The 27,974-nt window shown below is 42.8% G+C and overlaps 2 protein-coding genes across 3 annotated transcripts in view; one reads left to right on the top strand and one right to left on the bottom strand.

The window, feature by feature from the left end:
* LOC106607643 (MAP/microtubule affinity-regulating kinase 3) overlaps positions 1 to 27,974 on the top strand; it is a 218,468-nt gene that overhangs the window by 126,051 nt on the left and 64,443 nt on the right. The window lies entirely within an intron of this gene.
* On the bottom strand, positions 34 to 12,969 carry LOC106607642 (creatine kinase B-type). 2 transcript variants are annotated; one of them, XM_045720719.1, is made up of 9 exons: positions 12,881 to 12,969; positions 11,997 to 12,123; positions 9,751 to 9,955; positions 8,444 to 8,598; positions 8,038 to 8,170; positions 7,158 to 7,329; positions 3,090 to 3,213; positions 2,623 to 2,812; positions 34 to 455 (listed from the first exon to the last, which is right to left on the bottom strand). In XM_045720719.1, the coding sequence occupies exons 1-9, from the start codon at positions 12,952 to 12,954 to the stop codon at positions 277 to 279; spliced, it is 1,359 nt and encodes a 452-aa protein (XP_045576675.1). In that variant the 5' UTR covers positions 12,955 to 12,969; the 3' UTR covers positions 34 to 276. The 2 variants fall into 2 exon arrangements, with proteins under 2 accessions (XP_045576675.1, XP_014060263.1); XM_014204788.2 differs by lacking the exons at positions 11,997 to 12,123; positions 12,881 to 12,969 and adding an exon at positions 10,605 to 10,890.

Below are 27,974 nucleotides of genomic sequence, written 5' to 3'. Positions count from 1 at the left end.
AATCACTTGCTCACAAAGTGACAAACAAGCACATTCCATGGGCCAAAGATAATTTTATTTCAGGTGTTAATATCCATCTGCAAACATTTAGCAAAAAGACTGCATTTGATACAAAATCCTTCATCACGCAGATGAAGACTGATCTAACTTTTGTTCCACTAAAAGTGTCAGGCAGAGTGCATTTCCTTGATGTAGTTAAGAATGTTTATGGAGACAAGGGGGAGATATTGGTGACGAGGTGAGAGATAAGAGGTTAGAAGTTTTGAGAGAGCGTGTTCACTTCTGGTCGGGCATCAGGTCATTGAAGGACTGGCCGCCCTCCAGACGCTTTTCCATCTCGACAAGGGTCTTGACGCCGTCGACAACCATCTGCACCAGCTCCACCTCGGAGAAGCCCAGACGGTCTGCGTTGGAGATGTCGAAGACACCGCCCACTGCTGCGGTGTCCACACCACCTGGGGGGTACCAAAGAAAAGCTGAGCCAAATGGTGCTGATACGGTTGGCTTCTCTGCAACTAGGGGTGATAGGCCAATCCTGCCCCTGGAGAGCCAGTGTGTATGCAGATTTTAGTTCCAGGCAGCCCTAATTTAACACCTTTCAGCTGCTGTAATCTAAGTCCTGGGGCCTCCACAAAATACACAAATATGCATGCTCCAGTTCACTCAAAAGTTAGCATTAATAAAATGGAATTTGACGTGAGAATATGCTTAGCTTCCTGCAGACCTTAGACCATGGTTACCCAACTGGCAGCCCATGGGTGGTTTTATTTGGCACCCCCAAGTTCTGAGAAGACACTTGCATTGTTGGACATAAGACTAAAAACCAAAGAAATCAGCACCAAGAGCTTTACATTTTGTTAATCTGTTCAAGTACTCTCACACAGAGACGTGACCGTGTCCAAAACGTAAGCAAGGTTTGAAATGATTGTTAGTCAAATATTCTGGTTTGGGCTTGCAGTCTACAAATGTGTAATTATGTTCTGGCCCCCCCAACCAAAACCCACGAAGGTTTTGCCCATGGCTGAATCTAGTTGATGATCCAGCTTTAGACCATGTGTATGCACAGTTTCCAGTGGTTGAAGTATTGCATTGCAAGTAGCCTACCATTTTGTGCAAATGGGGGATATGACATGCTTACTGATAAATAATAAACAGGTAGCCTTAACAAGATGTGAAAAATTGCTCTTCACTAATGGCAAATTATTGCATCTCTGCATTCTAAAAGTTGGACATAGGCATCCATTTCCGATTTCATTCCATAATAAGTGTACCTTTGTTTCATACTCACGAAGTAGCCTGAAATGCCTATATTAAATTGGACCCACTTTACAGTAGTAAATATTTGAAACACTGTCTTAAGGATTTATCTCCATGCAATCCAATCGAGTGCAGTTTAAGGGTAGAACAGAAGGTTCACCTTTTCAACTTACATTTTAGGGTACTGTACAGCTTAGCCTACTGTAATTGCAAATGTTTCACGTAAACAATATTTCATTAATAAACATAACATTGTCATAACCGTCGCAGAATAAGCTTTAGCCTGCAACAAATTACCATGGGCATCCCTCATTTAAATTGGGCCAATTAGATAAGCTATTATTTGAAGTGTTTTTCTCTATGCATCAGAAAAGGGAGTGTGATTTATAATATACAGTAGAATGTAAATGAACAGAGTTTACTTTTTGCTTTGAAGTGTGTAGGCTATTACTAAGTAGGCCTACTGTAGTTTTAAATTCAACATTGTCAATGTTTCAGAATTTGCAGGCAGTGCAGCATATTTAAGGTCGGGAAAAACTAAACAAAACATGCTTACAGGTCCACAACAATTTGCAAATCGTTTTTCAGAAACTGTCAGAGCAAACGTAACTAAAAGTTTAAAACATTCTGCCAACACCTCCAGAGAGATGTAGTTGGCCATTGCCTTCAGAAACTGCCTTGGCCTAATTCCAACACCTCCAGAGAGAGACATATGATGTAGTTGGCCATTGCCTTTAGAAACTGCCTTGGCCTAATTACAATACATCCAGCAAGTAAGGGCTGTGTTGTCACTATAAAAAAAGGGAAAGATGGGCATTTCAGGCAGTGTTTTAATGCTTGTTCACACTTGCAGTTTCAGGACAAGGGTGATTTATAAAACTCAATATTTTTGTACATGTGCAGTCTTTTCAAAAGTGGTGCACAGTTATGAGGCCCCTGAGGAGCAGCTACTTAGCCAAAACAGGAGTAGGGCTGAATCAAAATCCCACAGCAGTGTAGCTCCCCAGGAGGAGAGTTGGCCATCCTGGCCCTAGTCAGTGGACAGTTAAGACCTAGTAGAAAAATGTTATCTACATTTAGGAGAATTGTAACCACAGTTACAGCCAAAGGTTTAGAGGCATGTTGGATTAGCATAACTTTGTTAATTTAAGTACATGGATTCCAATTCAATTAAACATTGGCATCTTCAATGCACAATGTTTTACCAGCCTACAGTAACAAACATTGGTTAATAAAGCAAACGTAGAGAGACTATTCTAGGGCAATATACCAGATCTGCTCGATGTTCGCTTAATCCAATAACTGCTAGACAGAATTTCCCATCTACATTTCCTAATAGAGTTGGTGTATTGAAAATGTACATACCTGTGCCACGCTTCTGCAGCCTCAACCTCTTGAGGACATCGCTGAATTTCTCGTGCTTGCTCATGTTGGGCAGCTTGACGTGCACGCCGGCGCGCAGCCCTGTGCCCAGGTTGGAGGGGCAGGTGAGCACATAGCCCAGGTGCTCGTTCCACATGAACTCATGGCCCTTGTCCTTGAACAGGGTCTCAATCTGAAGTGGTCAGAGGAAACAGTGAGGTAAGGGGCCAAAGGTTATAAGTTTGTGTTGAGAAAGCAACTGCAGTGTTGGGGGACTGTTTTGCAACTGTTTTTGAAGTGCCATTTTGCATAGAATTTTAAGTAGACTCCCAAATTGACTGCATTCAAATGCAATTAACCCCAACGCCATAGTTTGCTTTGCACATTTTTTTTTAACATTACGTTGTAGAATTGTGCCTTGGATTTCACACATTTGACATCCTTGAATCCTGAGTGCACATCACACACACCTTTGTGAGGCCTGTGCAGAAGCGGTGGAACACCTCCTTCATGTTGCCGCCCTTCTGCATAGAGATGACTCGCAGATGGTCCTCCTCATTCACCCAGACCAGGAAGGTCTTGCCATCATTGTGCCTGTCAACAAAAATCTACATATTAGTTCAACATTGGTTGGAATGAGATGCCATTATACATAACGCTCATGTTTATTCTCACTGAAGGCACCCTCCAGCTGGTACTCCAGTGTAGGGTGAAGTTATTCATAGACACTGATCTTGGGTAGATGAAGAAATAAATCCACCACTAACGGTTAGGATTCGGGGAGGGTAGCTTGTCCTAGATCTGTACCTAGAAGAACTTCGATCCAGAGCCTCCTTTAATTGACCCACAACATCAGAGCACATACCTGCATATCACTATTTTAGAGCAGGGCACACCAACCCTGTTCCTGGAGAGCTAACATCCTGTAGGTTTTCACACTAACCCTAATCTAGCACACCTGGTTCTAATAATTAGATTACTCAATTGGCATTTGACCAAAAATATGCAGAAGGGTAGCTCTCCAGGAACAGGGTTGGAGAGCCCCATTTTGGAGTAGGTAATGTGGATTGAAGAATCGTAGAAGGGGCCTCCAGTGAATTGACCATTGAAGCGGTCAAGTCGCGTCCATTTTATTGGCACATCTAATTTTATTAGTCACATGCACCGAATACAACAGGTGTAGGTAGACCTTGCAGTGAAATGCTGACTTACGAGCCCATAACCAACAATGCATTTAAAAATTACAGATAAGAATCAGAAAAAATTACGAGTAATTAAAGAGCAGCAGTAAAATAACGATAGCGAGACTATATACGGGGGGGGGTGTATCTGTAGAGTCAATGCGCAGGGGCACCGGTTAGCTGAGGTAATATGTACATGTAGGTAGTTTTTAAAATGACAGAACCAGCGGTGTAAATAAGGGGGGAATGCAAATAGTCTGGGTAGCCATTTGATTAGATGTTCAGGAGTCTTATGACCTTGGGGGTAGAAGCTGTTTAGAAACCTCTTGGACCTAGACTTGGCACTCCGGTACCGCTTGCCGTGCAGTAGCAGAGAGAACAGTCTATGACTAGGGTGGCTGGAGTCTTTGACAACTTTTAGGGCCTTCCTCTGACAGCGCCTGGTAGAGGTCCTGGATAGCAGGAAGCTTGGCCCCAGTGATGTACTGAGCCGTACGCACTACACTGTTGGATGCTGAGAAGTTGCCATATCAGGCAGCGATGCAAACAGTCAGGATGCTCTTGATGGTGCAGCTGTAGAACCTTTTGAGGAACTGAGGACCCATGCCAAATATTCTCAGTCTCCTGAGGTGGAATAGGTTTTGTCATGCCCTCTTTGACATTCTTGGTGTGCGGATGTGGACACCAAGGAACTTGAAGCTCTCAAACTGCTCCACTGCAGCCTCGATGACAATGGGGGCGTGCTCGGTCCTCTTTCCTGTAGTCCACTTTTTTTTTAACCTTTATCTAGGCAAGTCAGTTAAGAACAAATTCTTATATTCAATGACGGGTTAACTGCTGTTCAGGGGTAGAACGACAGATTTTTACCTTGTAAGCTCAGGGATCTTGCAACCTTCCGGTTACTAGTCCAACACTAACCACTAGGCTACCTGCCACCCCTTTGTCTTGATCACGTTGAGGGAGAGGTTGTCCTGGCACAACACGGCCAGTTCTGACCTCCTCCCTATAGGCTGTCTCGTTGCTGTCTGATCAGGCCTACCACTTGTGTCATGGGCAAACTTGACGGCGTTGGAGTCATGAGTGAACAGGGAGTACAGGAGGGGACTGAGCACGCACCCCTGAGGGGCCCCGTTTTGAGGATTAGCGTGGCGGATGTGTTGTTACCTACCCTTACCACCTGGGGGCGGCCTCTCAGGAAGTCCAGGATCCAGTTGCAGAGGGAGGTGTTTAGCCCCAGGGTCCTTAGCTTATTGAGAAGCTTTGAGGGCACTATGGTGTTGAAGGCTGAGCCGTAGTCAGTGAGTAGCATTCTCAAATAGGTGTTCCTTTTGTCCAGGTGGGAAAGAACAGTGTGGAGTGCAATCGATATCTCATCTGTGGATCTGTTGGTGCGGTATGCAAATTGGAGTGGGTCTAGGGTTTCTGGGATAATGGTGTTGATGTGAGCCATCACCAGCCTTTCAAAGCACTTCATGGCTACAGACAGTGGTACAGGTCAGTAGTCATTTAGGCAGGTTACCTTAGTGTTCTTGGGCACAGGCACTACGGTGGTCTGCTTAAATTATGTTGGTATTACAGACTCGGACAGGGAGAGGTTGAAAATGTCACTGAAGACGCTTGCCAGTTGGTCAGTGCATGCTCGCAGTACACATCCTGGTAATCCGTCGTGCCCTGTGGCCTTGTGAATGTTGACTTGTTTAAAGGTCTAGATCGGCTGAGGAAAGCGTGATCACACAATCTTCCCGGAACAGCTGGTGCTCTCATACATATTTTAGTGTCATTTGCATCGAAGCGAGCATAGAAGTAGTTTAGCTCGTCTGGTAGGCTTGTGCCACTGGGCAGCTCTCAGCTGTGCTTCCCTTTGTAGTCTAATGGTTTGCAAGCCCTGACACATCCGACGAGCGGTAGAGCACGTTTCAATCTTAGTCCTGTATTGACGCATTGCCTGTAATGGTTCTTCGGAGGGCATAGCGGGATTTATTATAATCTTCAGGGTTAGAGTCCTGCTCCTTAAAAGCGGCAGCTCTAGCCTGTAGCTCAGTGCGGATGTTGCCTGTAATCTGTGGCATGTACGTACAGTCACTGTGGGGATGATGTCGTCGATGCACTTATTGATGAAGCCAGTGACCATCCGAAGAATCCCAGAACATATTCCAGTCTGTGCTACAACAGTCCTGTAGCTTAGCATCTGCTTCATCTGACCATTTATTGCTCTCGTCACTGGTGCTTCCTGCTTTAATTTTTGCTTATAAGCAGGAGGATAGAATTATGGTCAGATTTGCCAAATGGAGAGTTTTGTATGCGTCTCGGTGTATGGAGTAAAGGTAGTCCAGAGTTTCTGGTTGCACATTTAACATGCTGATAGAAATTTGGTAAAACGGATGTAAGTTTCTTTACATTAAAGTCCCCAGCGACTAGGAGCACCACCTCTGGGTGAGCGTTTTCTTGTTTGCTTATGGCGGAATACAGCTCATTCAACACTCTTATTGCCAGCCTCTGCCTGCGGTGGTATGTAAACAGCTACGAAAAACACAGATGAAAACTCTAGGTAGATAGTGTGGTCTACAGCTTATCATGAGATACTTTACCTCAGGCGAGCAATAGCTCAAGATTTAGCTACCATGCACCAGCTGTTTACAAAAATACACAGACCGCCCCTAGTTTTACCAGAAGCCGCTGTTCCATCCTGCCGGTACAGCGTATAACCAGCCAGCTGCATGTTGATAGTGTCGTCGTTCAGCCACGACTCCGTGAAGCATAAGATATTACAGTTTTGAATGTCCCAATGGTAATCTTCCACATTTGCTAGCAGAATAGAAGGAAGTGGGGGTTTATTTGATCGCCTACAAATTCTCAGAAGTCAGTACGCCCTCTGGCTCCTTTTTCTCCACCTCCTCTTCACACCAATCATGGATCTGGGCCTGTTCCCGAGAAAGCAGTATATAATTTGCTTCGGGCTCCTCAGACTTGTCAAAGAAAAAAAAAGAGGATTCTGCCAGTCCGTGGTGAGTAATCCCAGTGCTGATGTCCAGAAGTTATTTTCGGTCATAAGACGGTAGCGGCAACATCATGTACAAAATAAGTTTAAAAAAAGTTACAAAATAATGCAAATAAACAAAAAAAAATTGGTTGGGGACACGTAAAGCGTCAGCATTCTCAGCACCATTTTATCCTTTACTGCACTTTCGCGCCTTCCTTAATGAACACCGACAGACCAGGGGAGGAATTCACTAGAAAAGCTGAATGGCAGGAGAATACTAGACTAAGTCCCTTTATTCATCTGCCATCATGAAAGGAAAAGGAAGCCATTTGACGTCTACATGGGAAAAACTCTGCTGTTGTGCCCGGGGAACTCACCAGATGCCCCTGCCGTCGGGCCAGTCACGGCCCATCCCAGACGCCAACAGCAGGGGGGACACGGGCTTGTCAAACAGAAAGTGGTCGTCAATCAGCTGTTGCTGCTCATCGTCTGTCATGTTCTTAAGGGCGTAATACTGGCCATTGAGGTCCCCATCCAGTGAGGCTAGACCTGCAAAAAAATGAGAATGGCAGTAAAACAAGTAGGCCTACATGAGTGGTCATCCTTTTTCACCAACTTTAAAGAAAATGTCCTATTTGTAAGGATTAGACCAACAATCAAGCAGTTATATTTTTTTTCAAAGTGGCAATTTTAGTTAAGGATTCCATTACACAGTGGTGTAAAGTGCTTTAGTAAAAATACTTTAAAGTACTACCCAAGTAATTTTTCGGGGTGACTGCTTTTACTTTACTACACTTTCTACTGCCTCTGATCTGGCAGACTCACTAAACACAAATGCTTAAATTATGTCAGCGTGTTGGTGTGCCCCTGGCTATCTAAATAAAAATATATTGTACCGACTGGTTTGCTTAATATAAATAATTCCAAATTCCTTATACTTTAGTATATTTTAGCAAGTACATTTAAAACTACATCATTTTACTCAAGTAGTATTTTACTGGGCGACTTTCACTTAATTTTCTATGAAGGCATCTTTACTTTGACAATTGGGTACTTTTTACACAACTCCCATTATATAAAACGCATCTAGAATAATTAAGTCTTAACCAATGCCAGTCAAGAGCAGCAAGTCAATTGCAGTGTGGCATCATTTCAATAGTATAATTAAGACAGTTCCACTCAGTGCTGTCAGGGGGCAGTGTCACAAAGGGCATGCAGCAGGACTCAAGACATTGAAGACAGGGCTCGATTACGCACTTTCGATTGCCATGTTCTCAATGGCACGTCGCTCCCCACGGCTGCAGTGTGGGGGGAGGCAGAACCCACGGACACTCCTGCCAGTTCGCACTCTGGAGCTCAGGACGAAGTTGGGGTCCAGGTCATCCCCACCCTGCCAAAACAATAACCGTCGTGTTAGCAATTAGCATGAAAGCTAACATGTATGGACATTTGATATCAACTGTAAACCAGGGTTGGGCTACCTGGAGGTTTGAAAACAATGGTTGTGTGGCCATTATGCCCAATATGGATTTTCAATGACAAATTCATTTTCAAATTAATTTCCCAAATAATTGACGACTCACGTAGGACAACCTTGGGAGTGTGTATGTGGTGAATCAAGGTGTGAGGCAATTCAGAGTGTGTGGACATTGTGTGCCTTTACCACAAGGTTATCTGGGTTCAGATCGGTCTTGTGTTTGTCTGAGGGCTTGTATCCCCCGTGGCGGTCTTCGATGATGGGGTCCAGCAGCTCCTTGAACACCTCATACGTCTCCTCGTCTCCGGCCACGCAGCCCACTGTCATGATGAAGGGGTGGCCTTGAATAAAACAGGGACAGGGTGAAGGAATAAAATGCCAGCCAATGGTGCCAACAGTTGACGCCATCCAAGTGAAGATTGTCACTGACAAAATGCAGTCCATTGGTTGACAGTAATTGGTTTTGGAATTTTATACAAAATTGGTCAACTGTGCCGCAGTCACATTGGTCTTAGTTCCAATAATAGCTGTAGCCACCCTCCAGATGCAAACTGCTGTCAGAATAACACCATCTACACTGAAGCCATTGGGCATTAATACAAATTTGGGTTGACATTCATAATGCTGTACATGTTCTGGTTAAGAACAATGTTAAGTTGAGGTGACTAAGGTTTGCAGCAGACCTGAGTTTAAAATTATTTGTTTAGAATTTGTCATTTAAGTACTTATTTTCTGTGTATTTCAATATTTTCAAATACATTTATTTAAAATACTCCCAATGTAGGACCCAAGTTAAAATGCATGGGAGTATTTAAATTAGTTTTTTTTAAATGCATGCATTTCCAAATACATTCCAATATTCTACTACTTGTATTTTCAAATAAAAACATCTATAAACTACTGCTCAAAATGTGAAAGTATTTGAAATAGTATTTAAACCCAGGTCTAGTTTGCATACCGGTACACATCTTCAGCTGGTTGCCACTTAAACTGGATGTTGTAGTAGGGCCTAACAATAGACATTATCAAATTAAAGGCCTACATTAGAATTCAAAGTCAGTAATTCCGCTGTTAAATAGATATGTGACCCAACAACATAATAAAATGTAAGGCCTCAATTTAGCCTGTAATGTCACCTGCAAATAGTGGACATGACCTTGCTCAACAAAGATCGTTGGTGATGCTGCTGTGACAAATATGTGTATGGCCATGGATCCCATGTCAGTCCTAATGCATTGATAGTTAACTGGAACAATGCGCTCGACAGGGCCATAAATAATGAATTCCTATTATTATACTGAACATTGCATTAGTGGCCACATCACAGGCACTTGGTAACAAGGTCACCGTTTCAACAGCGGAGTTTTTTCACTCGGTACATGGCAAAATCCAAGCACCGGATGAGTGGGTAGGCTATAACTAAAACCCTCCGTCCTCTCGACGCGGCATTACGGACGGCTTAGGACCAACGTAGGCAAGCTCGGGCTGTTTACCTGGGTTATCAACTCCAGTTTGAATGACATCATCCACGGTAAATCCACTTGGAGTCTCTTTGTCCCGCAGGTTGGCGTACATCTCTGGAGTGAGCACCTTGGCCATGTGGTTGTTATGTTGGCTGAGGTCGGGGTACTCCTGCTCCGCCGAGTAGTTCATCTTCAGTTTGTTGTGGGTGTTACCGAAAGGCATGATTGCGTTCACCTGTGCGCAAGGATGAAACGATGAGATGTCAGCAAATGTTAGCAAACAAATACCTGCCATTTGCGTGCCAATTCCTCATAATCTGAGAGGGTACACGCAACATACAATCGGTGCCCAAATATAGCAATTTATTTTCTCTAAAATATATTAAAAAAATGTCCAACATAAAGGGAATGCATATTCATCCACGTTAATCCAACTATGTAGGTTACAGTGCGAGGCCACATTAGTTTGAAGCAACCGATTGCGTAATGTCCAGCACCAGATAAGACCTTGCAGATAGACCACGACCTTGCGGTCTCTTCCTTGTAAAACTGCTATGCCAAACGGAAAATACACCCCTCTACACTAGTTGAGACGATTTTAACCAGGATGAAATATTCTACATGTCAATTCGATTTAATCGTTTTGAGTGAAACCAAATCACTGACGTCTCCTCATTTCTCTAGGGTTAGATGCGCTTTCCCGAGATGCTGTCTAAAATTCCTGTCTTTGTTCAGGCTATAGTCCAAACGTTTTGCCATTGTTATCATATAGCCTATTTAACCAATACATGTATTAAATACAAAGCACATTAGACACCTAAGTTCTGCAAGTATGATGACATACTTATGCATTTATACAACATTAAAAAAAAAAAATAACCTACCGTAGGACGTTTTTCTTTGGGAAATACACAAAAATCCTTTCTCGCGACACACCAAAGCTAATAATGGTGTCCAGAATTAATCAGCTTCGCTAGGTTTTTATATGCCCGATGAGCTCTCCTCTGATTGGATACTATTTAAAGTTAATTCATCCTATTGGAAATGGGAGTAACGCAATTGCATTTACCGTCACCGCTGCGAAACCTCTCAGATCAAGTGGTGCGTTCCTTGACAGATCTCATTAATGACACCAGTAAGAGAGAATTTAATGGTACCAGTGGCTACATTCAATTTATCCGCACTAGGATGAATGGATATTGATTCTCCTAGTAAGCCTGACTGTCACCACACACAGAACCCTGCCTTGCTCATGTAGCATTGTCAAATATGTTAATATGGTCAAATGGGCTTCAGGTAGCCTATACATAAGCTAAAATCTCGGGCTGTTTCAGGGGAATGTCGTTGTTCTTTATGATGATAGGGACATTTAGTGGCCTATTAATATATATGAATAATGTTTTATTTTCATATTCCAGTGCTTTTGTGTGGCTCATTTGTAATTCCATTTTAACAATAGGCATATAATATACGCTCCATGGGGCTTATTTCTCCCCCCACAAAAAAAAAACGAGGTAAAGACAGTTTCAGGTTGGATATTCTACGGATATTTGCATGTAGTTTTCCTTACCTCCACCAACAGCAGTTAGGCACCGTCAACATAGTGACAAATCACATTTTTCACATTTCAATAGCTATTTAACCATTACTCCTAAAACTTTAAAAACTGTTTCTAGCTAACCCGATGGCATAGACACACATTGCATGCATTTTTTGTTGTTGTTGATTTACATCTCGCACTATTTTAAATTATTTATTTACATTTTTTAATTTCAATAGCTCATTGGTCATATGACCTACTGGACTCAAACAAGGTTCAGAATATCAACAGACTACCCTTCTATATTACACACCCTTTAGTTTGTCCATTTTCATCTCACATGATTTTACATGAATTTTTCCAAATCTAGAATTTCAATAGCTCATTGGTCATGTGACCTAGTGATTTCAAACAAGGTTCAGAATGTCCATTCAGTGGGCCTACACATTACACACCCTTTAGTTTGTCCATTTTCATCTCACACGATTTTACATAAATGTTTAAAAATTTTACATTTCAATAGCTCCTTGGTCATGTGACCTCAAACAAGTTTCAGAATGTCCACTGACTATGCCTTCATATTGCACACTCTGATGTTTGTCTACTTTCATCTCATGCTATTAGACTTAAATCTGTAAGTTTTACAGGCCATCTACACCAAAAAGTAAAATATAATTTTTGATCTAATTGTCACATAACAGCTAACCATTAATTATTGAAAATATAACTATCAAACCTGCATTACAAAGACCCCGTAGCTGAAGGTGTCCTGCTGCATTGTGTGAGTTATTTCCCCTCCTTTCCACTTTATGTCCACCCAGTCATCTTTTCCATGGCAGGATCTTCTCATTTTGAAGTTCTCTCTTTTTTTATGTAAACATAATGGAATTCTGATCAGTTATAGGCAAATAAATACACAGGACAAATTTGTATGCTGTTTTCCTTATCACTATAATCTAGTAGTAATTTAGTAGTTGAGGTCATTTCCTTTATGCCCCATTCTACACACAGCCTAAATTACAGGCACTGAACCATTTACAGGACAATAATAAAAGTAGCATATAGGATCCATCCCTATCACAGAGTGAATAAATGTAGAGCGTTTGTAGACTTTAAGAAAAAAATATTAAGTGACAGTTTCATCAGTATGTGCTTAAAGAAAGTCATATCACAACGATCACAGATGACAGTGACCAGCAAATCTATGACAATAGAGAATGAATTGTGAGCACCAAAGTGTGTTTGTCAAAATAATATCTGAAAATGTCAGTTGTTGAACATAATACTTCTATTTGCAATAGCAATTTATGATATATGCAGTTGAGGAATATTCAATGACCCAACACTACATGTAGGACGGTCATAAGACATTCCCACATATAGTATTTAAAAAATATATATTTTTTTTATTTAACCTTTATTTAACCAGGTAAGCCAGTTGACAACAAGTTCCCATTTACAACTGCGACCTGGCCAAGATAAAGCAAAGCAGTGTGACAAAACAACAACACAGAGTTACACATGGAATAAACAAACGCACAGTCAATAACACAATAGAAAAGTATATATACAGTGTGTGTAAATGAAGTAAGATTAGGATAGGTAAGGCAATAATCTCACGACTTCCGCCGAAGTCGGTTCCTCTCCTTGTTCGGGCGGCGTTCGGCGGTCGACGTCACCGGTCTTCTAGCCATCGCCGATCCACCTTTCATTTTCCATTTCTTTTGTCTTGTTTTCCCACACACCTGGTTTACATTTCCCTCATTACTTGTCGTGTATTTAACCCTCTGTTCCCCCCCATGTCTGTGTGTGAAATTGTTTATTGTTGAGCTTGGCATGCTTCCGGCTGGTTTGTGCCGGGTTCTGTTTTATACCCGTGCTTTGTGGCAGCCTGTACTTTGTACTTGGGTTTTTGTACTTTGTGCTGCCTCACTTGTTCGTTGGGCATTTGTTTTGTGACGCGGTTGCGTTCTGTGCAAATGATTGCCTAAGTAAAGTTCTTTGTCCACTCATCTCTGCTCTCCTGCGCCTGACTTCTATGCACCAGCTACACTCACCTCATGACAAATAAATAGGCTGTAGTGGGGAAATAATTACAATTTCGCAAATAAACACTGGAGTGATAGATGTGCAGATTAATGTGCAAGTAGAGATACTGGGGTGCAAAGGAGCAAAATAAATACAAAAATAAAATAAATAACAATACGGGCTCTTCGATGCTAATGCAATATGCCATAGGATGTTTTTGTGCTGGTCAAGGGCAGTCAGGTCTGGAGTGAACCAAGGGCTATATCTGTTCCTAGTTCTACATTTTTTGAATGGGGCATGCTTATTTATGGTGGTGAGGTAAGCACTTTTAAAGAATAACCAGGCAGCCTCTACTGATGGAATGAGATCAATATCTTTCCAGGATACCCGGGCCAGGTCGATTAGAAAGGCCTGCTCGCTGAAGTGTTTTAGCGAGCGTTTGACTGTGATGAGGGGTGGTTGTTTGACCGCGGACCCATTACAGATGCAGGCAAAGACTGTAGAGGTGTATTTAGAGGGTAGGTTGGTTAGGATGATATCTCTGAGGGTGCCCGAGTTTATGGATTTGGGGTTGTACCTGGTAGGTTCCATGATAATTTGGGTGAGATTGAGGGCATCTAGATTAGATTGTAGGACAGCCGGGGTGTTAAGCATATCCCAGTTTAGGTCACCAAACAGTACAAACTGAAGATAAACAGGGGGCAATTAATTCACATATGGTGTCCAGGGCGCAGGTGGGGGCTGAGGGGGGTCTGTAAACAAGTGGCAACAGTGAGAGACTTATTTCAGAAAAGGTGGATTTTTAAAAATAGAAGCTGTTTGGGCACAGACCTGGATAGCATGATAGAACTCTGCAGGCTGTCTCTGCAGTAGATTGCAACTCCACCCCCTTTGGCAGTTCTGTCTTGGCGGAAAATGTATACACATACATAGAGGCATTTTTCAGCTATGATTTTACCACTCAGAATCCAGAATGGATATGACGATGGGGCCAGCACAGGACGTAATACACCCTTACAACAATCTACTTTTTGATCTTCTTGACTTCGTATCTGGTAAACTGCTACTATGTGTCAAGAAAAGAGCCCCAATCAGGGGTTAGTGTACTCCAGTAAAAAAAGGACTGGTTTAGATGATTAACTATTGCCCTATGTCCCTGTTCATATTGTCATGAGACTCATCAATGGTAGAATTGAGTTGGCACTTTATTGGCCCAAACACCCACAGACCCACAAGGTTGAGGTTACTCATGGACAGTAATTCGTCATTTTTTAAGTTTTTTGCATTAATGCTTTGCGTCTTCTAACTGTCCAAGAATAGGATCCAAAGTGTTTGGAAATATTTTTTCCCATAAATACAGAGGAGGATGTCTCTCCTCATACCTCTGGCACTTTAGTCAGACTGCCAGACTGTGCACCACAGGTCAAGGGTGCCAATTGAAAGTCAAGGGGTGTGTCTGTGCCTTTTGGATTACTCTCTTTACAGAGAACCCCTGTGGTTCAAGTCAAGAGCTACCCTTCCCATTTCAGTCTGCTCTGTGCATGTCTGAAAGTGACAGAGTCAGCAGCCAAGAGAGTTTTTCACAATATGTCATAAAAAAATATTACACTTATAAACCTATGTAAAATGCTAATATGTATTAGATCCAGTCAATGGAATAACTAAGACCTGAATATGAATGCGTGATCCAATTCCTCCTTCTCTTTCTGTCAAGCAGGGTCAACCAAAAACATTTGGCCTGATGGTTCATGCAGATACTGGGGAAGCAATATAGAAATGTATTGATCCCTTAAATGATTTTACTATTAAATGACCCATATCACAACCCTCATACCTCTTCACAAAAATGCATTTTTTCATTTTTGGAAAAAGGATTTCACTCACAAAAGACGTAGGAATTTATATTTCCAGTTAGAAATAGTAGGCCGTGCATCAAATAACTATTTTCATCAGAAAAATGAACCCTCAAATGCACTATTGCATTTTGTAAGTTGTCTGCAGGTGGCTTGTTGTGAATGCACTCAAATATCAAGTCATTATCAGGTTACGTAAACTGCATTCTAATACTCAAGAAGGATTTGTCTTAATGTACAGTGCATGAAAGTGATGCTATGAAAAGGATTCTTTCACGTTATCAAGCTCACTCTGACTGACAAATCACTGCCCATTACTGTGAGTAAAAAGAGCATATAAAACATTGTTTATCATGAGGCCTACCTGTGCGCCTTCCTTTAAGCACCTCTGTTCGAACACCTCTCCTGTCCTTAATCCATACCACATACAGCCATTTGCGGATCTTTTCAGTGTCTATGTGAAAGATAGTTATTGCAAGGCTGGAACATTTCTTAACTTAAAAAAAAAAATGTTACACCCATGTAAAATGAAGGCCTGCAAGCTTACACTTAAATTTAGAAAAATTCATGTAAAATCATGTCAGATGAAAATGGACAAACTAAAGGGTGTGCAATGTGTAGGCCCACTGAGTGGACATTCTGAACCTTGTTTGAAGTCACTAGGTTACATGACCAAGGAGCTATTGAAATTCTACATTTTGAAAAATTCATGTAAAAACGTGTGAGATGAAAATGGACAAAGTAAAGGGTGTGCAATATAGAAGGGTAGTCAGTGGAAATTCTGAACCTTGTTTGAAGTCACTAGGTCACATGACCAAGAAGCTATTGACATTTTAAAATTAGAAAAATTCATATAAAATCATGTGAGATGAAATTGGACAATCTAAAGGGCATGCAATATGGAAGGGTAGTCAGTGGACATAATGAACCGTGTTTGATGTCATTAGGTCACATGACCAATTCGAATGTAAAAAAAAGTTTGTACTTTGTTTACGCTCCCTAACTAATTCAACTAGGAATACAAAATGCTGCTCACATTTCCACATGTTTATTAGCTTTGGAAAGCAAATTAATGTCCAAATTGTGAAATAAGACCTGTGCAATGTTGTGTGCAATTTTTCCAATATCATGACACTTATTTGGAGTCTGGCTCAAGTGGTTTGAAAGCTATTGAGGTTTGAAAGCACGAATATCCGTTGAATATCAAACTTGAAACTGTCTTTACCTCGGTCACAAAAAATTGCCTTATGGATGTGCCATTGCATTTTAATGAGGGAAATAAGTATTTGACCCCCTCTCAATCAGAAAGATTTCTGGCTCCCAGGTGTCTTTTATACAGGTAACGAGCTGAGATTAGGAGCACACTCTTAAAGGGAGTGCTCCTAACCGCAGCTTGTTACCTGTAAAAAAGACACCTGTCCACAGAAGCAATCAATCAATCAGATTACAAACTCTCCACCATGGCCAAGACCAAAGAGCTCTCCAAGGATGTCAGGGACAAGATTGTACACCTATACAAGGCTGGAATGGGCTACAAGACCATCGCCAAGCAGTTTGGTGAGAAGATGACAACATTTGGTGCGATTATTCACAAATGGAGGAAACTCCAAAAGAGCTGTCAATATCCCTCGGCCTGGGGCTCCATGCAAGATCTCACCTCATGGAGTGGCAATGATCATGAGAATGGTGAGGAATCAGCCCAGAACTACACGGGAGGATCTTGTCAATGATCTCAAGGCAGCTGGGACCATAGTCACCAAGAAAACAATTGGTAACACACTACGCCGTGAAGGACTGAAATCCTGCAGCGCCCGCAAGGTCCCCCTGCTCAAGAATACATATACATGCCTGTCTGAAGTTTGCCAATGAACATCTGAATGGCTCAGAGGACAACTGGTGAAAGTGTTGTGGTCAGATGAGACCAAAATAGAGCTCTTTGACATCAACTCAACTCGCCGTGTTTGGAGGAGGAGGAATGCTGCCTATGACCCCAAGAACACCATCTCCACCGTCAAACATGGAGGTGGAAACATTATGCTTTGGGGGTGTTTTTCTGCTAATGGGACAGGACAACTTCATCGCATCAAAGGGACGATGGACGCGGCCATGTATCGTCAAATCTTGGGTGAGAACCTCCTTCCCTCAGCGAGGGCATTGAAAATGGGTCGTGGATGGGTATTCCAGCATGACAATGATCCAAAACACACGGCCAAGGCAACAAAGGAGTGGCTCAAGAAGAAACACATTAAGGTCCTGGAGTGGCCTAGCCAGTCTCCAGACCTTAATCCCATAGAAAATCTGTGGAGGGAGCTGAAGGTTCGAGTTGCCAAACGTCAGCCTCGAAACCTTAATGACTTGGAGAAGATCTGCAAAGAGGAGTGGGACAAAATCCCTCCTGAGATGTGTGCAAACCTGGTGGCCAACTACAAGAAACGTCTGACCTCTGTTATTGCCAACAGGGGTTTTGCCACCAAGTACTAAGTCATGTTTTGCAGAGGGGTCAAATACTTATTTCCCTCATTAAAATGCAAATCATTTTATAACATTTTTGACATGGGTTTTTCTGGATTTTTTTGTTGTTGTTATTCTGTCTCTCACTGTTCAAATAAACCTACTATTAAAATTATAGACTGATAATTTCTTTGTAAGTGGGCAAACGTACAAAATCAGCACGGATCAAATACGTTTTTCCTCCACTGTATCTAACAATTCCACAACAAAACCTAATATACACAGTCTAGTAAAGGAACGGTTTAAGAATATATAAATATAAAATATATTGATGAACAGTGACAGAGCGGCTAAGATGCAATAGATGGTAAAGAATAGATAGTGAAGGATACAGTATATACATATGAGATAAGTAATGTGAGATATGTAAACATTCTTAAAGTGGCTTTATTAAAGTGATTAGTGTTCCATTTATTAAAGTGGCCAATAATATCAAGTCTAGCTAGGCAGCCGCCTCTCTGTGCTAGTGATGGCTGTTTAACAATCTGAAGGCCTTGAGATTGAAAAATAGCTTCTATCTCTTTCTCCCAGCTTTGATGCACCTGTACTGACCTCACCTTCTGGATGTTAGCGGGGTGAACAGGCAGTGGCTCGGGTGGTTGCTGTCCTTGATGATCTTTTTGGCCTTCCTGTGACATCGGGTGGTGTAGGTGTCATGGAGGGCAGGTAGTTTGCACCCGGTGATGCGTTGTGCAGACCTCACTACCCTCTGGAGAGCCTTCTGGTTATGGGCAGAGCAGCTGCCATACCAGACGGTGATACAGCCCGACAGGATGCTCTTGATTGAGGTTGAAGAGGCGCTGCTGCGCCTTCTTCACCACGCTGTCTGTGTGGGTGGACCATTTCAGTTTGTCTGTGATGTGTATGCCGAGGAACTTAAAACTCTCCACCCTCTCCACTACTGTCCCGTCAATGTAGATAGGGGGCTGCTCCCTCTGCTGTTTCCTGAAGTCCACGATCATCTCTTTTGTTTTGTTGACATTGAGTGTGAGGTTATTTTCCTGACTCCGAGGGCCCTCACCTCCTCCCTGTAGGCCATCTCGTCGTTGTTGGTAATCAAGCCTACCACTGTAGTGTCGTCTGCAAACTTGATGATTGAGTTGGAGGCGTGCATGGCCACGCAGTCGTGGGTGAACAGGGAGTACAGGAGAGGGCTGAGAACGCACCCTTGTGGGGACCCAGTGTTGAGGATCAGCGGGGTGGAGATGTTGTTACCTACCCTCACCACCTGGGGGCAGCCCGTCAGGAAGTCCAGGACCCAGTTGCACAGGGCGAGGTCGAGACCCAGGGTCTCGAGCTTAATGGCAAGTTTGGAGGGTACTAGGGTGTTAAATGCTGAGCTGTAATCGATGAACATCATTCTTACATAGGTATTCCTCTTGTCCAGATGGGTTAGGGCAGTGTGCAGTTTAATGGCGATTGCGTTGTCTGTGGACCTATTGGGTCGGTAAGCAAATTGGAGTGGGTCTAGGGTGTCAGGTAGGGTGGAGGTGATATGGTCCTTGACTAGTCTCTCAAAGCACTTCATGATGACAGAAGTGAGTGCTACGGGGCGGTAGTCATTTAGCTCAGTTACCTTAGCTTTCTTGGGAACAGGAACAATGGTGGCCCTCTTGAAGCATGTGGGGACAGCATACTGGGATAAGGATTGATTGAATATGTCTGTAAACACACCAGCCAGCTGGTCTGCGTATGCTCTGAGGATGCGGCCGGGAATGCCGTCTGGGCCTGCAGCCTTGCAAGGGTTAACACGTTTAAATGTTTTACTCACGTTGGCTACAGTGAAGGAGAGCCCACAGGTTTTGGTAGCGGGCCGTGTCAGTGGCACTGTATTGTCCTCAAAGCGAGCAAAAAAGTTGTTTAGTCTGTCTGGGAGAAAGGCATCGTGATCCGCGACGGGGCTGGTTTTTCTTTTGTAGTCCGTGATTGACTGTAGACCCTGCCACATACCTCTCATGTCTGAGCCGTTGAATTGCGACTCCACTTTGTCTCTGTACTGACGGTTAGCTTGTTTGATTGCCTTGCGGAGGGAATAGCTACACTGTTTGTATTCGGTCATGTTTCCGGTCACTTTGCCTTGATTAAAAGCAGTGGTTCGCGCGTTCAGTTTTGCGCGAATGCTGCCATCAATCCACGGTTTCTGGTTGGGGAATGTTTTAATAGACGCTGTGGGTACAACATCACCGATGCACTTGTTAATGAACTCGCACACCGAGTCAGCGTATTCGTCAATGTTGTTGTTCGCCGCAAATTCGGAACATATCCCAGTCCACGTGAACGAAGCAATCTTGAAGCGTGGAATCCGATTGGTCGGACCAGCGTTGAACAGACCTGAGGGCGGGAGCTTCCTGTTTTAGTTTCTGTCTATAGGCTGGGAGCAACAAAATGGAGTCGTGGTCAGCTTTTCCGTAGGGAGTGCCTTATATGCGTCATGGAAGTTAGAATAACAGTGGTCTAGGATTTTGCCAGCCCTGGTAGCACAATCGATATGCTGATAGAATTTGGGGAGCCTTGTTTTCAGATTAGCCTTGTTAAAATCCCCGGCTAAAATAAATGCAGACTCCGGATATGTGGTTTGCAGTTTACATAGAGTCCAATGAAGTTCTTTCAGGGCCGTCGATGTGTCTGCTTGGGGGGGATATACATGACTGTGAACAAAAGGACTTGAGTTCCTGTATGTTGTAATGATCACACCACGTCTCGTTAATCATAAGGCATACACCCCCACCCTTCTTCTTACCAGAGAGATGCTTGTTTTGTCTCCCAGTGTCTGTTGGAAAGCAGACAGAACCAGGATTTCCTCTAGGATTTCTTTCCTGTGCTTAGCTCTATTCCATTTTTTATAAACCCCCCCCCTAGTCCTTGCCGATGACAAGCGTACCCGTAACATGATGCAGCCACCACCATGCTTGAAAATATTAAGAGGGGTACTCAGTGATGTGTTGTTGGATTTTCCCCAAATGTAACGCTTTGTATTCAGGGCATAAAATTAATTTCTTTGGCACATTTTCTGCAATTTTACTTTAGTGCCTTATTGCAAACAGGATGCATGTTTTGGAAACATTTTATTCTGTACAGGCTTCCTTTTTTCACATCTGTCATTTAGGTTAGCGATTTGCTTCTTCTCCAGCAACTAAGTAAGGAAGGACACCTGTATCTTTGTAGTGACTGGTCCCATGTTTCATGAGCTGAAATGAAAGATCCCAGAAATGTTCCATACACACAGAAAGCTTATTTCTCTCAAACTATGTGCACACGTGTTTACATCCTTGTTAGTGAGCATTTCTCCTTTGCCGAGATAATCCATCCATGTAACAGGTGTGGCATATCAAGAAGCTGATTTTATCAGCATGATCATTACACAGGTGCACCTTGTGCTGGGAAAAATAAAAGGCCACTCTAAAATGTGGAGTTTTGTCACACAACACAAAGCCACAGATTTCTCAACTTTTGAGGGAGTGTGCAATTGGCATGCTGACTTCAGGAATGTCCAACAGAGCTGCTGCCAGATAATTTAATTTTAATTTCTCTACCATAAGCCACCTCCAATGTTGTTTTAGAGAATTTGGCAGTACATCTAACCGGCCTCACAAACGCAGACCACGTGTATGGTGTTGTGTGGGAAAGCAGTCTGCTAATGTCAGCGTTGTGAACAGAGTGCCCCATAGTGGTCGTGGGGTTATGGTATGGGCAGGCATAAGCTACGGACAATGAACACAATTGCATTTTATCGATGGCAATTTTAATGCACAGAGATACCATGACGAGATCCTGAGACCCATTGTCGTGCCATTCATCCGCCACCATCACCTTATGTTTTGGCATGATAATGCACGGCCCCATATCGCAAGGATCTGTTCACAATTCCTGGAAGCTAAAAATGTCCCAGTTCTTCCATGGCCTGCATTACTCACCAGACATGTCACCCATTGATCCCGTTTGGGATGTTCTGGATAGATGTGTACAACAGCGTATTCCAGTTCCCAACAATGTCCAACAAGTCAACACAGCTATTGAAGAGGAGTGGGACAACATTCCATAGGCCACAATCAACAGCCTGATCAACTCTATGCAAAGGAGATGTGTCGTGCTGCTTTAATCAAATAGTGGTCACACCAGATACTGACTGGTTTTCTGATCGTCACACCTACTTTTTTTAAAGTTAATGTATCTGTGAAGCCTTACATTCTCCTGCAAAATGTCTTGATAAACTTGGGAATTCATTTTTCTGTCGATGATAGCAAGCTGTCCAGGCCCTGAGGCAGCAAAGCAGCCCCAAACCATGGTGCTCCCTCCACCATAGTTTACAGTTGGGATGAGGTTTTGATGTTGGTGTGCTGTGCTTTTTTCTCTCCACACATAGTGTTGTGTATTCCTTCCAAACAGCTCAACTTTATTTTCATCTGTCCACAGAATATTTTGCCAGTAGTGCTGTGTTTTTTTTGGACAGCAGTGGCTTCTTCCATTGTGTCCTCCCATGAACAACATTCTTGTTTAGTGTTTTACTTATGGTAGACTGGTCAACAGAGTCGTTAGCATCTTCCAGAGATTTCTGTAAGTCTTTAGCTGACACTCTAGGATTCTTCTTAACCTCATTGAGCATTCTGCACTGTGCTCTTGCAGTCATCTTTGCAGGACGGCCACTCCTAGGCAGAGTAGCAACAGTGCTGAAATTTCTCAATTTATAGACAATTTGTCTTACCGTAGACTGACTTTTAGAGATCTTAGATCTTTTCAGTCTCCAGAGGGGGAAAAGGCTTTGTCGTGCCCTTTTCACGACTGTCTTAGTGTGTTTGGACCATGATAGTTTTTTGGAACTTGAAGCTCTCAACCTGTTCCACTACAGCCCGTCGATGAGAATGGGGGCGTGCTTGGTCCTCCTTTTCCTGTAGTCCACAATCATCTCCTTTGTCTTGATCACATTGAGGGAGAGGTTGTTGTCCTGGCACCACACGACCAGATCTCTGACCTCCTCCTTGTCTCATCGTTGTTGGTGATCAGGCCTACCACCGTTGTGTCACCGGCAAACTTGATGATGGTGTTGGAGTCATGCCTGGCCATGCAGTCATGAGTGAACATTGAGTACAGGAGGGGACTGAGCTTGCACCCCTGAGGGGCCCCTGTGTTGAGGATCAGCATGGCGGATGTGTTGTTACCTACCCTTACCACCTGGGGGCGGCCCATCAGGAAGTCCAGGACCAGTTGCAGAGGGAGGTGTTTAGTCCCAGAGTCCTTACCTTAGTGAATAGCTTTGAGGGCACTATGGTGTTGATAGCTGAGCTGTAGTCAATGAATAGCATTCTCACATAGGTATTTATTTTGTCCAGGTGGGAAAGGGCAGTGTTGAGTGCAATAGAGATTGCATCATCCGTGGATCTGTTGGGGCGGTATGCAAATTGGAGTGGGTCTAGGGTTTCTGGGATAATGGTGTTGATGTGAGCCATGACCAGCCTTTCAAAGCACTTCATGGTGCAGACGTGAGTGCTACGGGTCGGTAGTCTTTTAGGCAGGTTACCTTAGTGGTCTGCTTGACCACCATAGTCCCTGTGGTATTACAGACTCAGTCAGGGAGAGGTTGAAAATGTCAGTGAAGACACTTACCAGTTGGTCAGCGCATGCTCAGACTACATGTCTTGGTAATCCGTATGGCCCAGCAGCCTTGTGAATGTTGACCTGTTTAAAGGTCTTACTCACATCGGCTACAGAGAGCGTGATCACACAGTCGTCCGGAACAGCTGGTGCTCTCATGCATATTTCAGTGTTAGTTGCTTCGCAACGAGCATAGAAGTAAATTCTCATCTGGTAGGTTCGTGTCACTGGGCAGCTCGTGGCTGTGCTTCCCTTTGCAAGCCCTGCCACATCTGACGAGCGTCGGAGCCGGTGTTGTCACGGTTGTTGTCGGTGAAGGAGGACCAATACGCAGCAGGTACGTGTATGCTCATCTTGATTTTTATTAACTACAAAAATGAACATACAAAATAACAAAACGAAACGAACGAACAACTACAAACAGTCTGGTAAAGCATACGGCTTACACACAGAACAATCACCCACAAATAACACATACAAACACACCCTAATATATGGGACTCTCAATCAAAGGCAGATAGACAACACCTGCCTTCAACTGAGAGTCCCAACCCCAATCAACCAAACATAGAAACACACACACTAGACTAACCATAGAATTAACTAAACATAAACCAAAACCCGGAAATACTAAATCAAACACCCTTTACACAAACACACCACCCCGAACCACATAAAACAAATACCCCCTGCCACGCCCTGACCAAACTACAAAACAATTAACCTTATATACTGGCCAGGACGTGACAGGTGTAGTACAATTCAATCTTAGTTTTGTATTGACGCTTTGCCTGTTTGATGGTTAGTCGGAGGGCATTGCGGGATTTCTTATAAGCGTCTCCATCTCAACCAAAAATTCAACGTTAAGGAATACACTGCGTGCATAATTATTAGGCAAGTGAGTATTCTGATCTTATCATTGTTTCTATTCACATTTCGAACTCCAAACCATATAAACTTGAATGCTTATTGGATTTAATCATTTTCAGGTGATATGTATTTGTGTAATGAGGGAGGGTGTGGCGAAAGTGAATAACACCTTATACCAAGGTGTGCATAATTATTAGGCAGCCTCATTACCTCAGGTAAATGGGCCAAAAAAGAAATGTAACTGACACTGAAAAGCCAAAAATGTAAAATGCCTTTCAGATGGATGCGACACTCTTTAAATTGCTAAACTATTGAGGTGTGACCACCGGACATTCAAACGTTTTGTTGCGAATAGTCAACTGGGGCGCAAAAAACGCATGGGGAAGAAAAGGCGCAAATTAACTGCAAAAGACTTGAGAAGAATTAAACATGAAACTACCAGGAACCCATTATTCTCCAGTGCCACCGTATTCCAGAACTGCAACCTTCCTGGAGTGTTCAGAAGTACAAGGTGTCAAGTGCTCAGAGACATGGCCAAGGTCAAGAAGACGGAAACAAGACCACCACTGAATAAGATTCACAAGTTGAAATGTCAAGATTTGTAAAAGAAATACCTGAAGACAGATTTTTCTAAGGTATTATGGACAGATGAAATGAAAGTGACTCTTGATGGATCAAATGGATGGGCCTGTGGCTGGATCAGTAATGGACACAGGACACCACTTTGAGTCAGGTGCCAGCAAGGTGAAGGAGGGGTACTGGTATGGGCTGCTATCATTGAGGATGAGGTAGTTGGACCTTTTCGGGTTGAAGATGGATTGAAACTCAACTCCCAAACCTACTGCCAGTTTCTGGAAGATTCTTTCGTCAAACAGTGGTACAGGAAGAAGTCCTCAGCATTCTAAAAGGCCATGATCTTTATGCAGGACAATGCTCCATCACATGCATCCAAGTACTCCACTGCTTGGCTAGCCAGCAAGGGCCTCAAAGATGCCTGAATAATGACCTGGCCCCCTTCCTCACCTGACTTAAATCCTATTGAGAACTTGTGGGCCCTTCCCAAACGTGAGATTTACAGTGATGGAAGACAATACACCTTTTTGAACAGCATTTGGGAGGCTGTGGTTGCTGCTTCAGCGAAAATTGATCGTGAACAGATGAAGAAACTGACAGACTCCATGGATGGAAGGCTCATGGCAGTTATTGAAAATAAGGGTGGCTATATTGGTCACTGAATATTTTTGAAAGGCCAAAAATGTTATATAATTGTAATTTTGTGTTACTTATCTGTTACACTTACTCTAAAAATGGAGAATAAAGAAGTGAGTTGAGAGAAATTATTTTTGTAATTTAGTTGTCTAATAATTCTGCACACTAATAGTTGCCTAATAATTGTGCACACTTATATATTTCCCTGAGAAAGACAAAACTCACTTTTCCTTTGTTAAACATTCAGGTTTGAGGTTCAATAGCATTTTGGATTGACTGAGAGCATTGTGTTTGTTCAACAATAAAATTCATCCCGAGGAATACAATTTGCCTAATAATTGTGCACGCAGTGTAGTAACAGATAGAATAGAAATCCAGATAATTCCAAAGGGTTCAGCCACTGTAGGCTGACTAGGTACATTGAGTCACGAGAACAATTACAATTTTAGGTAGTTCCCGTAGGATAACCATTTGTCAACCTCTAGGGCCGGTTTCCCAGGCACAGATCCTGGACTAGTCCTGGACTAAAAGCACTCTCAATGGAGATTCTCTGTTGAGCATGCTTTTTAGTTCAAGAGTAAGCCTAATCTGGGTCCTTCAATGATGAACACCATCAGCTACTGTATGGGAATGCACCAATAACATATGAAACCCGAACTCCAATGATAGCCTCAATTTTTCCCCTTCCATCATAGTAGCCCGCATGACAGTCAATAGTGGCATCTCTTGCATTTTTAACCAGCCACATGAATTTAGGTCACCAGAGATATTTTATAAGAGCGTAATTATCTTGAATATTCAATCCTTCACCCCTTCCTCTGCTAGGGAGAGGGGCCAGTAGTGCATAGAAAGTGTGCCCTGCTATTCTTCTATTGGCAGGATAAATCTGGGATGGTTCTGTTCCAGGGTGAGGGTGTTTAAATTGTAGCATGGTATACCATGTTTACTTGTGTGTATTTAGCCTGTCTGTGTCTGTGTCCCATCTAGGGACAGGTGTTGAATATTAGCATGCGCTATACATGCTATGGTATAAGGGCTGATTGTTTATTCAATGTGTCAATTTGTTTTTACCTATCCCTATCCAAATAAACTGTCTCGTGATGGATTTGTGAGGGCTATCATAGACATTTCTGTGGCTGTGTAAGTGTGTTTGTGTTTGGCTGCGACTGCATGGCCTTGAGCGATGCAAAGCAAAGTTTTCTGTGGCAGTGGCAGAGGAGATGGGGGCAGAGAAAGAGATGTTATGAGTCAGTGATTCTAAAGAGCGCTTGCTGTTGTCGTGTCTTTGGCTATGCCGGATTAAGTGATATGACATGCTAACCTATAAAATTCTTTCTCTAATTGATTTTACCTGATTAAGCTAATCATGTAAATGTAATTAACTAGAAAGTCGGGGCACCACGGAAGAACGTTTATAGAGCCGTTATCTTCCGAATAAACTCTTAAAATACTTAGTAATACTTTACATCGGTAGCAGTCAATATTAACCCTTATCTTATTTTCAGTCTCATAATGAAAGTTGTAAATTCTTGGCTATCTTCATGAACCCTGGCTAACAAGTTGAATCAGCAATACAAAATTGGGTTTAATTATTTATTTACTAAATACCTAAACTAATCACACAGAATTACATATACACAGAATACCAATGATGTCATACAGAAAACGTCCTGGTGGACGGAACCTGTATCATGGCTGGTTACACAAAGGAAAGGGGGTTGGGCTTGAATGAAAGAGCGGGAAGACTTAGGAACGAAGAAACAGCAGCTATGCTATCGTAAATACATTATCTTATGCATTCTAAATTACCGCCCATTTGGAAAAGGAAAATGCAATAAATATATACTCTGAGCTGCGCTTCGGTAGATTGGTCATAGATGCTGGCCGGGTTGGCCAACAGATCTTCCTGTCCTCGGGAGAATGTCTCTGGTGGTAAATTGGATACGTGGTGGTATCTTCGTCCGTCTGTTAGACTGGATCCGTCGTCCGTCCTTTCCTAGACCCCGTCTACAGCGGCCGCTGCTAACTCAACGGCTAGGAAGTATCACTTCTGTAGTGAATAAGCTCAAAGTTCATACCATTCGCCACCAAAGCTCACGCCGAGGTTGGCTTAGTTCTGTACTTGACGTGTGTCCTTCTAACGTAGAGGCTGCAGACCTCACGTACTGGAACAACGTGGTTATCTTTTCGTCAAAGGCTTATATAGTGGAGCGGGAGAAGGATGTGTTTCATCGTTTTTAACCCCTCCTCTTCACAGGGGTGGGCCACTGATCAAGCAGGGAACTTTCCTTATGAAAACCCAAATCTCTCATTTGGAAGCTAAAATGACATTTAATCTCCTAACAAACAATTTCAACATCAAACATTTCAATTGCATAACAATTCCATGTTACTCTGATAACTAGAGGGTGTATACTTTCTCAGGTACAGTTTATGTCATCCTGTCATCAGTCATAATGTCTCAGATGACAACCGAACTGACATACATACTCATTACGTTCCCAAGCATATTTCCAACTGGTTTTATTACCAAAATATGGTTCCTTTTCCCCATTTGTTTGATGTTCCCAGACTCTCTATATTTAACACAGGCTATTCAAGTCCTTCAGTAGGGTCAGAGAGGGGAAGGGAGAAAGGTATTTATGGGGGGGGTC

This window comes from Salmo salar, chromosome ssa06 (genome assembly GCF_905237065.1).
Source record: "Salmo salar chromosome ssa06, Ssal_v3.1, whole genome shotgun sequence".
Lineage (NCBI taxonomy): Eukaryota > Metazoa > Chordata > Actinopteri > Salmoniformes > Salmonidae > Salmo > Salmo salar.
This window is presented reverse-complemented; position numbering and strand designations above follow the sequence as displayed.